At 45.5% G+C, this 15,895-nt stretch overlaps 2 protein-coding genes across 2 annotated transcripts in view; both read left to right on the plus strand.

Annotated features, from left to right (window-relative positions):
* The window catches only part of Ptpn18 (protein tyrosine phosphatase non-receptor type 18), a 68,282-nt gene extending 53,982 nt beyond the window's left edge, over positions 1 to 14,300 (plus strand). The window contains exons 15-16 of the mRNA XM_063258768.1: positions 10,141 to 10,313; positions 12,989 to 14,300. Of these exons, the coding sequence (XP_063114838.1) occupies positions 10,141 to 10,313; positions 12,989 to 13,324 (509 nt within the window). The 3' untranslated portion in view covers positions 13,325 to 14,300. The remainder of the gene's footprint in view (positions 1 to 10,140; positions 10,314 to 12,988) is intronic.
* On the plus strand, positions 6,490 to 8,722 carry LOC100729768 (serine protease 40-like). The gene is made up of 3 exons (XM_063259586.1): positions 6,490 to 6,574; positions 7,172 to 7,406; positions 8,133 to 8,722. Exons 1-3 carry the CDS (start codon positions 6,490 to 6,492, stop codon positions 8,557 to 8,559), a joined length of 747 nt encoding a protein of 248 aa, XP_063115656.1. The 3' UTR covers positions 8,560 to 8,722.
* Positions 14,301 to 15,895: the final 1,595 nt, after the last annotated feature.

The raw sequence follows: 15,895 nt of genomic DNA on the forward strand, positions 1-15,895 counted from the left end.
GTTCTGTTTACACAGGAACAGAGAATTTTTTTCTATTTTCTGGTATCCTCTTGATCTCTATTTTCAGAATACTGTAGTTGACACTGCAGAAATCTTTTACTTCATTGATTAAGACAATACCTTGATATTTAATTTTTTGAAGCTAATATGGATGGTACTGTTTTCTTTATATCATTCTCAATGTGTTCATTCTTGGAGTGCAAAAGTGTTATTGATTTTTGTGTGCTAGCTTTGTATCTTGCTACTTTGCTGAATTTGATTATTAGTTGTAGGAATCTTTTGGTGGAAGTTTTTAGGGTCTGTCTACAGGATTGTGTTATCTGCAAATAAAGATAGTCTGAGGTCACATCCTATACATAGCCCTTTTAATTCTCCTCTTGCCTGATAGATCTGCCTAAGTATCATGTACCATGTTAAACAATAATGAAATTTTTTGATAATTTTCCTAGACCAACAGTTTGGTCCTCAGAGAATTCACTGTGGCAAAAGGAACATGCTCACTGGCAAGTTCTATGAGAAGGAACGTTTGTAGCCCCTTTGTGAATAAATTTTCAAATGTTTCCTTTTCTTCAAAATATACTATTGGTTGGGGAGTATTTTCTTTAATATTCAAAAGCAATATATCCTTTTAATTCAAATGCAATGAAAGATACAATGTAAAGTACCATAGGTAGTCTCACTCCTCCTTTTAACAATGGACCCAACTGTGTTTACATAATGTGGCTGCTCCATACAATCATGAAGTGAATAGTTTTCCTTTATCGCTATCTAATTTTCTAAGTAAGTCTAAAGAACATACTCTTATGAGTAGAATTGCTTAGTCATAAGACATGTACATTTTAGAGGGTGAGGGCTGACAGTTAAAACCAGGGCCTCATAGAAAGTAAGCAAGCACTCTACCACTGAGTTAGAACTCTATCCCCTAAAAGGCATGTATATTTTCAGTTTTGACAGGAATTACTAACTCACCTTCCTCTAAATCTTTGCCAGTTAATCTAATTGCAAAGAACACAATGGATGTGACTATTTACCCAGTTCTCAGCATCAAGGTGTGCAACCAAATTTGTCAGTCCTTGATATGAAAGAGGCATTTTTTATTGAATTCACAAATTTTTAATTATCAATGAGGCTAACCATGTATTATTTGTTTATTATTTATCACTTTTGCTTTGAGTTTTTTATTCTGTTCTTAGAAAAGGTTTTGCATATTAACAACAAGGGTCACCATCATTTTTATGAGCTTATAGGTTTCAATGTTAAGTGGTACAGGCAGTTAAGAAGCGTGAACTTTCATGTGCTTTGACCTATTTGTCCCACTTACAAGAGTTTCTTCTCTGAAAACAGCTAAAAATCCAAAAGAAGGTAGGACTCAAAAGGATGACTTATTAAATGGAAACAACCAGCTCTTACATATGCAACTACTTTGAGACAATATGAAGTATGGAAAATGCTTCTGCAAATGTAGTAAGCCAAATGCAAAAGAACCACATGGTAACAGTGACCACAGAAAATATGCAAATAGCCTTATGAAAATGACTGCTTCCTGGAAAGGAATATTGAAAAATGAAAGCAGTAATGTGCATGAGATGGAGTTGATGTGTATGAGATGGAGAAGCTTTTAATGATGAACATTAAAATTAATTGAGAGATAAAGTACAGACAAGAGGAGGGGATAGCAACAAGAGGGTAAAACATGTACTTGTGCCTCTAAGTACCATGGCCTGGGTGGCTTTCAAATTTCGGGCTGAGGGTCATGAAGGGCAGTGAGAAGGTGAAGAAATGAAGACAAGAAACTGAGAGCTAGAATCAAGTGAACCCCTCTCTCCAGATAGCAGGAAAGGAACTGCTCAACCACCACAGCATATTTATTGATACCTTTGGAAGGTTTAGGTCACATAATGTCCATCTGCCTAGCAACCTGCCTGCCTGGTAGCCTTAGGGGGTTGGTCCTCTCTGGACTAGAGCAGTGTGTTCACGTGGACCACCTCAGATGCTCTTTGTTCTTGAGATGAGCCTTATTCTAGCCCCATACGTGTGATCAATCTCCAGCTTCAGCTCCTCCCCATATCTCTCTGCCTCCCCCCCACCCCCCGTATTTGCAAGTTATAAGTGGGCAGTTGAAGTTGGAGGAGCTGAGTTTGGAGAACACTGTGGAAGACCTTTTTATTTTTGAATGTTCTTTATTTTGAATGAACTCATTTGTTTATGCTAAAGGCTTTTAGTCTAAGGATTTTTTTTTTTATTAGTCTAAGGATTTTAAGTCCCTGGATTTAGCAATTTAATCCCATACAGCTCATTAATCTATAACAGTAGTCAGTTTGGTTAGTTGACCCTGTCACTGTTGGGCCTATGGCAAGACAGCACAGCAAGGCGGCAGCACTTACCAAACCCTTAACCTCAGGGCTGGGAATTGAAAAGCAGAGAAAGAAGAGGTGGAGTCCCACTGTCCCCTCAAGGGCACACTTCCATTGGGCTCCACCTCTTAAAGTTCCACACCTCCCAGAAGCACAGAGCTGGTGAATGAGTCTTTCACACATGAGGCTGAAAGGGATTCCAGACCTAAATGATAGAGCTCACCCCTAAGATGCTCACTGCCACACTTTGAATCTGGAACTTCCCCCCAAAGGCCACTGCACTGCAGGTTTGGTCCCAGCTTGTGGTGCTGGAAGGAGATGGTGGAACATTTAGGAAGTAGGGCTACAGGACAGAAATTCAGATACTGTGAGTGTGGGACCCTGGCCTTTCTACTTTTTGTTCCTGACTGCTTTGAAGAGAGCAGCCAGCTTTTTCTGCCACACACTCCTGCCACGGTTCCCAAAAGCAACAGGATCAAGCAATCATGGTCTGAAACTGTGAGCCTAAATTAAAGTTTTCTTATAGTTTTATTATCTCATGAATTTTGTCACAGTCACTAGATTTGTGATAATTAGTAACACAGTGCATTAGCTAGCTTTCCGTTGCCATACATATACCCAAGATCTGTAGTCACAGGAATGATAGATAGCTCATCATATTTACAGTCTCTCAAACCATGAAAGGGAAGAACTACAGAAAGATATGGGTCGCTGACAGGTTGCTTAGAATGAACTCAACCTAATCAAGAACAAGGAAAATAGTATGTATTTGGAGCTCACCAGGATTACAAACCAGGAATACACCAGGTAACAAAAGGGTAACAAAATAATTAATAGAAATTTTCATTAGAGAAATGGCATGCTGCCGTAACATAGATAGGAGGCTCTTCCTATCCATAGATGTGTTCATAGACCCCCAAGGAATGCCTAAAACCACAGACAGTACCGAATGTCACAGGTACTCTTTTAGTCTACACAGGCACATCTACAGTAAAGTTTAATGCATAAATTAGGCATGGAAGAGATTAGCAACAACAGTAATAAAATAGATCATACTACATGTAATAAACGTTTGTGAATGTTTTCTCTCCCAAAATATCTTATACTTTCACCTTTTATTTAAAAGAAGCATCTTACAATTTCCCTTTGGCTTAGCCCAATTACGATCACCACTATGCACGCATCTATGAGCCCTCATTAAGTTAACAAAAGGCTTCTTATTGTCAGTCTGACAACTGGTTGTCAGCTACTATACGCTTAACAGGCAGACAGTGTGTGCAGCACAAGGACACTGGATACAGAAACAATTCATGTTCCAGATGGAGTGGACCAGGATAGCATGAGATTTCATCATGCAATTCAGAATGTTGAATGATTTAACATTTATAATTATTTCTGGAATTTCCTATGTAATATTTTGGGATAAAATTACCATAGTAACTGAAACTGTGGAAAACAAAACCAAAGTTGGATGCTGAGGCCAAAAATGTGAGTGATTTTGAAACTGGGATCTCAGCAGAAGTTGTAAGAATTTTGAAGAACACTATTAAAAAAAATGTAAGCACTTAAAGAAAATCTAAATCTTCTTGGACAGATTGTTGACGAAAATCTTGACTTCAAGGGTGTTATCAGTGGAGGCTCATGAAGAAGCAAATGAAGAATGTGTTCTTGGGGAAGGAGGAGAGGAGTTCTGACAGATGGCACAGTAGGAACTATGTACTGTAGCTGGGTAGCTGGCAAGCTGTCAGTGATATATCTACACGAATGGCTAGTATTTATTACAAGTTTTTTCTGGATAGCTGAGAACTGTGGCACTTGACTGTAATCCCAGCATTTAGGAAGTTGAGGCAGAGGAAATCCAATCCTAGGCCTGTCTGGGCTTCCCAGTGAGTTCAAGTCCAGCACAAACTATATAGCAACACCTTATCTTAGAAAACAATAAAACAAAAATTTAAACAAAAGATTCTTATTGTTTCACAGTTCTAGAGGTACAAAATAAAAAATTAAGGTATCAATGGACCATGCTTTGTCTCAAATCTCTAAGGAAGGATCTTCCTGGCCTGCTTCTTAGTTCCTGGTGGTTGTTTTTGGCAATTCTTGGCATTTCTTGGCTTGCCTATGAATGACACAGATCTCTTCTTCAGCTGTCACATTGTTAATGGAGTTTTAGGGGAAAAGCCCCAATTCCTGGGGTTTTGACTGATCAGGCTCGGTCACCTGCCCCACAATTCCAGTCAAGGAGATGAGTAGGAGAAAGCACAAGAGGAGCTGCAATCTGTGTGCTCTCACCGGGAAGGACAAATAAAGGACTACAAGGTCTGACTTCAAGGTTTTATGGAAAAGAGGTTGGGTTTTTTGAAGCTTACAGGGTATGATGCCGTGATCACGTCACATTCTGGTAGATTTCACTTCAGGACCGGCTTGGTCAGGCAAGGGGAAAGTCAGTACTTCTGAGATGATTGCTCTGCTCAGAGCTTCCTTGGTCCCCATCATGGGTTCCCACTCTACTTGTGGATAGCAGTATAATCATGGGATGATCTCTTTACCAGGCCCTGCTTTTCCTGGTGTTCAAGGTGACTGCAGGTTTACAATATTTGGAGCCTTCTACACACCCCTCGAGGGTCTGCAACAGAATATTGTAAAAACTGGGGCTTGAATGCCCCTGAAAATCTTAAAAATACCTTAGTTAATCTTGAGTCCTTGGTCTTGAAGATCAATAAGATAGACTGGGTAAATTCAGGGTTAATAAACCACATATTACCAGTTTTTAGACAGACACTGTTTAAGTACATAGCTGAGCAAGATTGACCCTCAAAGATGTTTTAAGGCCACAAAAAAAGACAATCATAAAATGAAGGCAGAGATGTCAAGCTTTGTCCTACTTTTAATAACTCACTGGGGTTCTGCAGGTCCAGCATTGAGCTCCCTGTTATAGCACTAGCATTCCACCTGTGTCTCTCTGCCTTCATAAGAGCTTGTGGAGACACCAATCATTGCATTCACAGCCAACCCAGAACGAGGGAGACATCATCTTAACTTGATCCACAAAGATTCTATCTCCAAATCAAGTCATATTCACAGGTTCCTGGGGTGAGGGCTTTAGCGTATCTGGGGGGGGGGGGATAATTCAATTGACATCTCAGCCTTCTTCAAATAAGCCTGTGCTTTTCTTTCTTTCTCTTTCTTTCTTTTTCTTTCTTTCTTTCTTTTTTTTTTTTCTTTCTTTCTTTCGATTTTTATTGTGTCACTCTATACTAGGTTTCCTTCTATGTCACCTACACCTCTGCCTTTTGTTTTTGTGGGCTTCTGATCTTATTTGCCTTTATTTAAAACGTACTGACTATACACTGGTGCAAATATCTAGTTACCTAGTTTCATTTTGCCGCTTATAGCACAGTGTGAGAGGAGAGTGATACACGGAGAGGAGAGCTGTCTAGCTGTAAGGTGTGGGAACTGGATGATTTTGAAAATTCTCAGCTACTTCAAATGTCAAAAGGTATAGTTTATGGCGGAGGGCTCAAAATGACCAAGAGATCCAGATAGTCAGGTGAAGGACCCGTCAGACCAGCAAGTTCTTCTCACAGGTCTCTATGGCAACCGAGGGCCTGCAGGACACAGAAGGGCACTATTGCTCTGGTATCTCTTTCATCTTTTTTATTCCAAAAGATCTGTGGTTGTGGCTTTGTTTGATTAAGTGAAATCTCAGGACTGCAAAGATCCCGAGACAGTTAAAGTAAACAGGAATAGTCACAGCAAGTAACCCCCACGCCACATACACACGCACACGCACGCACGCACATGCGCATGGACACCTGCCTTAATTCTCACAAGAAGCAAGTTGAAAAGTTTGCTCAGATAAAAATGTGTGTTACTTCTTTGAAAAAGGAAGGACAGCCAGGGCTCCAAAGTAGAACACATACTTTGTTCCCAGGCCTTGACACCTGGTGGAGCTCTGGGATGTGGTGAGAGCATTTTACATAGTAAAGGACCATGAATCACTGGAGGCTTATGGTGAGGTGCTATGACACACCGCCTCTCCCGCCATCCCAGGGGTTCCTGGGGATGATGGACCCCTCAGAGCTGGGCCATCTGCACAGTGCGGGCTGGGGGGGGCATAGCCCCTGGACACGCCAGGATGACTCGCCGTTGGCAGCGCGCGCTCTGGCTGGGTCACAGATGCCGGTGGCGGGATGGGGAGCACCAGGGGTCAGCAGTCGGGGGTGGGTGGGTGTAGGCCCTGGAGCTCTGCAGTGCTTCTTCTCTGGCTGCACCTCCTGCCACCTGTGGCCAGTAACTCTACACCCTTGTCAGAGAGTAAGTCAGGCGAGGGGAGCCCCAGACAGGAAGCAGCCACCTGCCAGCCTCTCCTGTCCCCTCACTTCTCCGATCCCCGACATCAGTCAAGAGGAGCCCAGAGAGGCCAGTGTGGCTCTGAGGGCCTGGGAAGTGGGCTTCAGTTGGGGTGGGGAGGTAGGGGTTCCTGAAACAGTCCCCTCCCCTCCTGGCGCTTCCCGCTGGTTCTGAAGCCTCCATACAAGGACAGAAGAATCTGTCTGGATCAGCACCACATACTCTTCTCCAAGCTGAGGTGGGAGGGCACACCTACTCAGTCCACCTGGGCCTTCACCTCTGTCTGCCTTCCTTTCTGCACTTTGAGCTGGGGCTCTAGTGAGCTGGGGTCCAGAGGAGCCAGGCCCAAGGCCCACCTCCTTCCCACACCACTGCAGCTGTCTGCTCACCCTGGCCCCTTGCCCTGCGATTTCATCCTGGGCCTGAGAAGGGAGAGGAGCGATTGTAATGTACCCTGAGTCCTGCAGATGCCTCTAGCTTAAGGGCACCAAGGGATGGAGTCCCAAATGCAGGTGCCTCTGGCTGTGATTGTTTCACAGTATGTGGCAGGCCTCAGTTTACAGGGAAGATCTTTGGAGGTAATGCAGCAAAACCTGGAAGGTGGCCGTGGCAGGCCAGTCTGCTCCTGGGTAACCAACACATCTGTGGAGCTACCCTCATCGACAAGAACTGGCTGATCTCTGCAGCCCACTGCTTCCAGAGGTGCGAATTCCCTGCTAGGAAGGGCAGCAGGAGGGAGGTACAGGGTGAGTGAGGGAGGAGCCAGGAGTGCCCAGTATTTGTCTGCCAGGCTTTGGTCTGAGGTGCCTTGAGTGAAGCCCTGAGATGATTTGTTGTGTCAGGTGCCCTGTGTAGCTGCCCCACCTTTGACTCAGTGGTGCCTTCTACCTGGAATGCCATCCTGCTCTTCAATTGACCTCCCTCTCATGTCCACCTGAGCCCCATCTTCAGGCAGGGCCCATCCTTCACTTCTCACGCTGGGATACCTTGCTTGTGCCTAAGGTATGGCAGCCTTTACAGAAGACACTTATGTGAGAATTAGGTCTGGGTCATGCCAACTAGGGAAGTACAGTGACAAGGCCCTGGGGCCATGAGAGGGGCTGGTCAAGCTGGAAATAAGCCACGTCTCTTCTCCAGCAAAGAGGGATACAGTTTGATGTACCCCAAATGTGTCTTTTCAGAATTGGAGCGCTGCTCTTTGAATTCTGAGACATGCTGGATAAGCCATCAAGAACCATCAAAGGACAAATGTCCTAAAGTTATGAGTGCAGTCAAGCCCACCTCAAGAAACGGGTTATGTCAGTATTAGTAAAGGGGCTCATATAACCCCTTAAGATGACAGGATGGAGCATCTGGTTGCCTGCAAAGTAGGGGAGCTGTTAGGGTGAGGGGGGCAGCCCAACACTCAAAGGAACTGCCCTCCAATAGGTCCCACAACCCATCCAGCTACCGAATCCTGCTGGGCTACAACCAGCTAAGCAAGCCCACAAACTACAGCCTGATGATGACCGTGCATAAGCTCATTGTCCACGAAGACTATAACAAATTTCACCGCATGTCAAGAGACATCGTCCTGATGCAACTGCACCAGCCTGTGGAGTACAATTCCCACGTCCTCCCTGCTTGTCTAGCAGATGCAGACTTGCAGCTGGATCCCTTTATTTCCTGCTGGATAACTGGCTGGGGGATGCTTACTGAAAACAGTGAGCACACAGGGCAAGGCAAAGGGTGTGGGGCTGGGAGACCTGGGTCTTCAATTCTTAAAAAACCTCATGGTTCCCTCAGTTCCGCCCTTCCACTCCTCCCCCCAAATTCTCTAATTTTCAGAATCAGAAATTGGGTTCTGTCATTTTGAGCCATTTAGGATTAACAGGGCTGAGAACAAATTTGGCTCCCTCATTCAAGGTTCTTCTGGGATTTGGCCATTGCAGGGTCTCATCAAACACCACTCAGTCCTCCATGGCCCCAGAAAGTCCTGTGTGAGTAAGGAGAGGAGAGCAGCTCACCCTTTGACCTGAGGCAAGTTGGGGTATTCATAGCTAAAGAACATTTACCTGTGTGGAACTCATGGCTCATACATAAATGCAAGTAATACTTGTTCGTTCTCTCTCTATATCTGTGGTTCTGCAACCAAAACATTCAGAGCAGGAGGACTGTGCATTCTTTTTTTATTTTTCTCTGAATGATACAGTATCTCTATTTACACTGCATCAGGTATTCTAAGACCTGTACATATGTTCTCTGCAAGTGTCATGATGCCATTTTATATAAGAAATTTCAGCATCTGTGAGTTTTGGTATCCTTGGAGAATGCCTATGGATATTGAAGTGTAGCCAAATATTTTTAGACTGAAAGAGATATTGAGCAGAGATTTTTGTACAAATGTGAGTGCTTTTGATCCAAAAGACATAATGGTGAGTGGCAAAAAATGTAGAATATAAAATTGGATGACTCATAGGGTCACAATCCGGTAGAGCATCTCCACAGTGGCATTTGATGCAGGAGTTTCCTTGAGATTTGGGATGGTGCTGCCCCTGCTCGGCCTCTAAATGTCAGTCATATGGCTTAGTCAGCTCACTGTCTCTTAGCCGGCTGGCTGACACTTTCAGAACTCTTCCTGGGGTGAGCTGTCAGTCTCAGAACCACTGGAAGAGGCAGGGAATATCCAAGCCAGGTCAAAGGAGAGGAGTGAGAGCATGAAGAGAACTCATGAGCTGGAGAGCCACCAGGGGATGGAGCAGCTGACACCAGTGAGAGCCTGGACCTTCACTCCTTGTCTCTCAGCATTCTCCCCCGATGGCTGTGCTGACCCAGACGTAGGGTTTGCCACATACCAGCAGCTGATGATGATCCAGAAAAGACGTAGCCAGAGAGCACTGCACCAGAGATTGCAGGTCAGACCTGTGAGTAACACCTAGAAAGAGAATTCAAATAGCTAAGGTCAATGCTCCTTGAGGTAAGGCTTTTTTTTTTTTTTTACTGTTATATACTGGTAAACTTGTTGGTACCTGTGAGATACACTATTGCTATATTCCACCTAGGTCAGGACTCACACTCCCACCCTCCATATTGCTATCTCTTGTTCACAAAGCAGCCAGAAGAACTGGTCTTGGAATATAAGTGGACCTTTCCAATAGTGCCATTGCACTTAGAATGAACTTGCAATTCCAGAGCCTTGCAATACCACAGCCAGCTCTGGGCCCTATTATGACTACAACTCATAATTTTTTCTGCCGCACTCCCTGCAGCTACACTGACCGTCTTCCTGATTCTTTCCACCAGTGCCCTTTCTTCTTGGCTCTCTTGAATGTCTTTCCTCCTAACTGTTCCATGTCTGCTGCTGTGAGCCAGAATGGGTACCCGTTGCAGGAAGCAGACTGGGGAGAAACTGGGTTTTTCTCCAGACTGAGTCTCATATGTAAATTCTCTCCCACAGCATTCCTGCCTCCACCCTTCCAGCTGCAGGAAGGGGAGGTGCGTCTCATAGATCAAGATCTGTGTGCATGGTTTTATGAACCTCCACCTAGCATCAAGGACCCCAATGCCTACATGGTGAAGGAGGACATGCTGTGTGCTGCAGAATTTGAAAAGCAGAGATCTGTCTGCAGAGTAAGTGAGGCCTTTCAGATTCTACCCTGAGCCTGGTCACTCCTCTGCTCATACAGTGACCATGTCCGCTCCCTCTGGGTCTTTTCTGTACTCTGCCACAGCCCCTTTTCTAAAATCTTCCCAAGCTCAACACACCCTAAAATGTCAGACCCCTATAGAACACCAGTATTTTTCTCATCCATTTTCTTTGTATCTTTTTAAAAAGGTCGAAGTGTAGCATGCAAGGAAAAGGACTTACTTTGTACTATTTGAGGAAATTTTAGAGTTCAGTATATTTATGCATCCTACAACCAAAGGCCATAGTTATGTAATACTGAGTATGATAAATCAAGTATTATAATCCCTTTTCCTGTCTTCCGCAGAATCCAAAAAGCTATATTTATAATCCTATTGAGACATTGTTGGAATCATGACAAGTTAACTCCAGTCTACCACCTCCAATTTAAATCATGGCAAGAGTAAAGACATCCAGACACGTTCAAAGTTAAGAGCAGCCAAGGGGTCCTAATTCCAATCCCCATGAGGATATGCAGACAAAAGTCCTAATCCAAGGCCTGTCCCAGAATTTATCTTGTGAAGAAGGTGGGGGGTGGGGGGTTTGAGGATCCATAGTGATAATGGCAAGCAACTATGTGAGTAATGAGCTGGCAAGCTAGGTAGGGAGAAAAGCATCTTTGCAAAATGTAGGGAGAATGACAAGCAGAAGGATCAATCTGCATAATTCAACAAAGGTAACAACTGAATTGTTTTTGGAGGCTGTTGCTTCAGTTTCTGATATGTAAACTTTTGGGCCCAGGGGAACTTTACATAGAGGTTCATATCAGCATACATGTCTGGAGCTGAATGGCGCTGTGATCTTGCTGTGCCAGATCTTTTACAGAGAGCACTATGCAAGGAAACAGGAGACTGACTGTCTGATGGCTTTAGAGATCACAAACCAGTACCTGGCTAGCCTTATCTGCAATGCTTAGAGTCAACTGAAGTCAGAAGGAAATATAATCAATGTTGCAGCAATGGTTCTGCATTGGAGGGAAGTCACTCAAATTGTCTCCTACAATACTTACGCCTCTGTCTTGTCACTATTCTCCCCTACTATCCTATATTAGCTACTAAAGCACAGCGCATTTGTACTGGGACTTAATATCAATACAAATCATGTCTCTTTTCAGTCAGCACTGTTTGAGGCATTTGGCTACTCACTATGTGAGTATAGCATAGTTGTACCTATCTGTTCTTGCATTGGTAGCATTTTGGGCAGCATGCCTGTGTCTGCACATACCCTTTCTTGCTTCATTGCTTCTCACCCTTCCTCAGCTCACCCTACCTGGCTTTGGTGCACATCCTACATTAGGTGCTACATGCAGCCTAGATAAGGCTCTGCTCCCTTTGCTTTTTTTTTTTTTTTGACCACCAAAGCCTGCTCCACACTCACCCTACTGCTTTTCCCTTATGTTTTTCTTTTTCTACCAGGGATCAAACTCATGACATCACGATTGCCAGGTAGTCATTTACACAACTGAGCTAAACCCCTGGTCCTTACATTTGAAACACAGATACAAAGAAGGGATCAGTCAGTGAAAACCCTGCATGCTGAGCATTTCCTGTTAATAGTATAGTCATTGCTATGCCTTTGACAGGGTGATCTGAACAGCCTGGCGTCTGCAGCTGGCCATACCCAGAAGCCCTAGAACAGCCTTGCTAAATGTGTTCCAGACCCTCTTGCCTCCTGCTGAGGGTCTCACTGTCCAGCCCATGATTGCCACATCCAGGCCTCACTCCTTCCAGTCTTGCCCCAGAGAAGCTCTCTGATGGCCCAGTTGGTGCTGTCCCTCTGGAGCTCTTCTTGTCCTCTCTGCTGCCTGCTTTGCACATATCCTGTATGCAGGTAGGCGCAATGCTCTTGAATACCACCTGTGAACAGAGCTAGCTGTTAGCTATCTGTTATCTACCATGGTATCTAACAAGTAGCTGGAGGGTACTAGGCTCCCCTGAGTGTGATTTCTTGGCCTGTGAGTTGAGGGCATTCTCCCCATGAAGGCTGGGCTCTTTCTGCCTGTGGGACTCTGCTGCACAGGCAATTGCCACAGTATTTCCAGAGCCCTCCATGACCCAGGCAGCAGCTCTTTTCCCCTCAGCCCATTGGATAGCTTTGCCTGTTCTCCCCCACTCCCCTGTCCCTGTCAGATTTGCATTTTCTAATTAAAATCAGCCAAGGAACTCAGAACATTGGAGAACTTATTAAGTCACGTACAAAGACACATGCAGGATGCTGCAGTGGGCTCGGGGTGAAGCCAAAGGCCCCAGGCTAGCCACTTTGCTGCCTTGTAGGACTTCAGAGGCCCCTTCTCTCATGTGAGTGGGAGGGCAGAGTGCAGATGTCAGACTCCCAGAGTCCCTTTGTTTATTGTCATACACCTGTGACTACCAACTCAGGTGATACTCAGGATCCCCTTGTGAGGTTTGTAGGATGGGAGTCTGGGTCCTTGCTCTGAAGATACTCATCCAGGAGTTGTCACGCCCCTGGAGTCTGGACTTCTAAATCATCCAGGTTACCTTGATGAGCACCACACACTTTGACGCAGGCAAGCCCTGGGGCCCAGTTTGTCTGCTCTACTCTGGGCAATGTGTGTTCCTCCCTATCTCGGTTCTACCATCCATGTCCTCTTTCTCCTCAGGGAGACTCCGGGGGTCCCCTTGTCTGCCCAGTACAAGGAGTCTGGTATCTGGTAGGGGTGGCCAGTTGGAGCACAGAGTGTTTGAAGCCTGTGGGCCCAAGCGTCTTTGCCAAGGTCTCCTACTTTTCCCAGTGGATTCAGGAGAAGAAGAGTGCCAATCCTGATCCTGACATTGTCTTGGCCCCTACTACAGAAAAGACTCCAGCCCTGACTACAGAAAAGACTCCAGGCCTGACTGCCTTTAATCCTCAGGACACTGTCAAACCTCAGGTTTTCATGGTCCTGCTGTCTTCTCAGATCTTCCTGCTGCAGCTCATTTTGCTGAGGAACAGGTGATGGACCCACAGCATCCCAATGTCTAGGCTTTGCCCACAAGTGTCCTGGCTGAGCTCTGCACTACCTTTCTTTGCTTCTCCCCTTGGGCTTGCCTGTCCATCTGAGGCCAACTGTGTTCCAGGACTGACAAAATAAAAGCAAACAAAGGGAGATCTGGCTCTTATTTCTCACACATCATTGCTGTACCTCATGCCCTGCTGGGCACTGAGCTGCCTGGTATGAACCAGTGTCGTCCTTCTTTCCCTGGGCAGAGACACTCAGGGGACTACACTGGCCATGTGGGAGCTTTGTGGCGCAACTTGGGCAGTTGAATCCCACAAATTGAGTCTCCTGTCAGGCCCTAAAGGGCATGTGTTCTTTCAGAATAATGAGCCAAAATACTGGGTCTGGGATGTAACCCTGTGGAGGAGCACTGTGTGCTTCCACAGTGGGCACGAAGAATCCCGGGGCTCACAGAAGCTCTTGTGGAAAAGCTGCAGTGATAGACAGCAAAGGAGCCTGAGGTTCAAGAACTTTCTTTTAATATGTGAACTAGCTTGAATAATTTGTCAAACACAGCCAGGTACCTGAACTGGGCATAAAAAGGAAGGAATTTGGACTCGAGAAATTAACCAGTTAGTGAGAGGATCCTGGAGAAACTGGAGGTAGTCTTGCGGTAGTTGTACCTGGGGTAAAGGGTAGAACAGGGAGCAGACAGTTTTGAGAAGACCATTGACCTACCAAGTCTTCTCTTGGTCCCCCATGGTTTTAATCAAGGTCCATCACCATTGCTCAGGTGCCAGGACTGCAGAGCAAGTGTCATGAGTGCTCCCCCAGCCACCCATGAGCCATTGTGTCCCCAAATCTGGTTGTGGCTTAGAAACACAATGTCCCAAAATGGCTCAGGTGTTCAGAGGTGGGGCTTTCAGAAGGTGACTGGGTAATGGGGCTGGTGTGAGTGACTTGTTAGTAAGCAGTGGGCCTGATTGGTGGGCGTGTGACCTGGAGGGTACAGTCCCATTCCCTGCTCCCCCTTTTATTCCCCTCTTCCCAGCAGTCATGGGATGAGCAGCTTTCCTCTGACCTGGCCCTTCTACTGTGCTGTACCCTGGAGCCAGCTGACCAGGGACTGTGCAAAGAGCCAAGGTAACCCTCTCCCCTTTGAGTTGGGGTGTTGGGTCACTGTTCCTGCAAGGCCAAGAAAACAGAATGCTCCCTGGGATGGCAGATGCCTCCTCCTGTGATTTTATGCCTGGTTCAAACATTTTCAAGCTTTGGCATGAATAGCCTCAACAAGTTTTTTGTGTACACCCTGGGCTTCATGGATGCTGGGCACGCTAACCACTGAGTGGAACTTCAGCCCTTTTTCCAAGGCTTTAAGTTGAACCCCTGGATGTAGAAGCCACCTGAGGGCTGGGGTGCAAAGTAGAGGAAGTATGCTGCCGGGCCTGCTGAGTTCCTCAGAAGTTTAATCTCCCACACATACTTCCTCACTGAGCAAGAGCCAAGCTACCAGTCCTGGGGAAGATGCACTCGTGCCAGTCCACGACCCACCTCAGAAAGGGGTCTTCACATGAAAAATAGAACAGACACTGTATGCTATCTGAGCAACAATTACTGAAATAGATAGGTAATGTAATTTTGACAATCACAATAAATTACTCATATAGAAAAACATTACTAGCAGTAAGACAGGAGACCAAAAAAATTCAAAAGAAAATACTTTATGTGAAAAATATAGGGCACAGCAGTGAGGAAGCACCCTGGCTGGGCATGAGAGGCTTGGGGCAGCACAAATAGGCTAGAGCTCCAGTAAGAGGTGGCAGTGAGCTAGCACCTCATATGGGTGTGGCCTCAGCAGCTAGGGACCAGTGGAGCAGGAGGGGGAGAAAGGGGAAGCAGAGGAGAGGCCAAAGCGGAGGGGAGAAGGAGAGAAGAGGGGGATGAGGAGGGGAACAGAGGTTTCCATTCCCATCAAGGCTACCGTTTCGGTGACTTAAAATTTATCCCACCACACTATTCTCATTTGTAGAGATGAATACACAGATCTGGCAGAGGAAGGAAATTAAGCAGAGACAAAATTACACTGCCAAGTACCGTGGATTACTCATCAGTTCCTAAGCAGGCAGCTGTGAGAGTGAAGTCCTGGGAAGAAGCCGCCCCACAGGTGTACAGATCGAAGCAGGAAATGGAAATGCTGCCACACATCAGAGTGCTCTGCAATAGCTGCTCCTTCCACAGACACTTAGAATACTGTTCCTGTTCTTAGATTTCAGGTAGTAGCATAGGTTTCTGCAGGAGATTAGCAGATACAAATGATACGTCTTTTTTTCATCAGTCTTCTGAATTAGGTGACTTGAATTCCTGGCAAGAAAATACCAGTGCCAATGCATGGAAAGAGAAGATGCGGCCCGGCACTCAGGAAGTTCTGAGGCAATAGAAAACAGCAGGCAGAGAGAACAGAGCAGCAGACCACAAAGGAAGGAAATGGAAAATGAAGAAGGAGCAAAACGAAACAAGTGTGAAACTTTCATAACAAGTGTACTTCAGATGTCACAGTGCCACGAGGAGAAAGCTGAGCACCACAATCCA

The sequence above is a fragment of the Cavia porcellus genome, unplaced genomic scaffold, assembly GCF_034190915.1.
Source record: "Cavia porcellus strain 051 isolate PalLab524CR breed Dunkin Hartley unplaced genomic scaffold, mCavPor4.1 scaffold_12, whole genome shotgun sequence".
NCBI lineage: Eukaryota > Metazoa > Chordata > Mammalia > Rodentia > Caviidae > Cavia > Cavia porcellus.

Excerpts from the sequence above, each read along its gene's own strand:
- LOC100729768 (XM_063259586.1), top strand. The coding sequence starts at position 6,490 with ATGACTCGCCGTTGGCAGCGCGCGCTCTGGCTGGGTCACAGATGCCGG. Across the intron at positions 6,575-7,171 it reads CCAGGGGTCAGCAGTCGGGG|ATGCCTCTAGCTTAAGGGCA; the intron begins GTGGGTGGGTGT and ends TGAGTCCTGCAG. Across the intron at positions 7,407-8,132 it reads GCAGCCCACTGCTTCCAGAG|GTCCCACAACCCATCCAGCT; the intron begins GTGCGAATTCCC and ends GCCCTCCAATAG.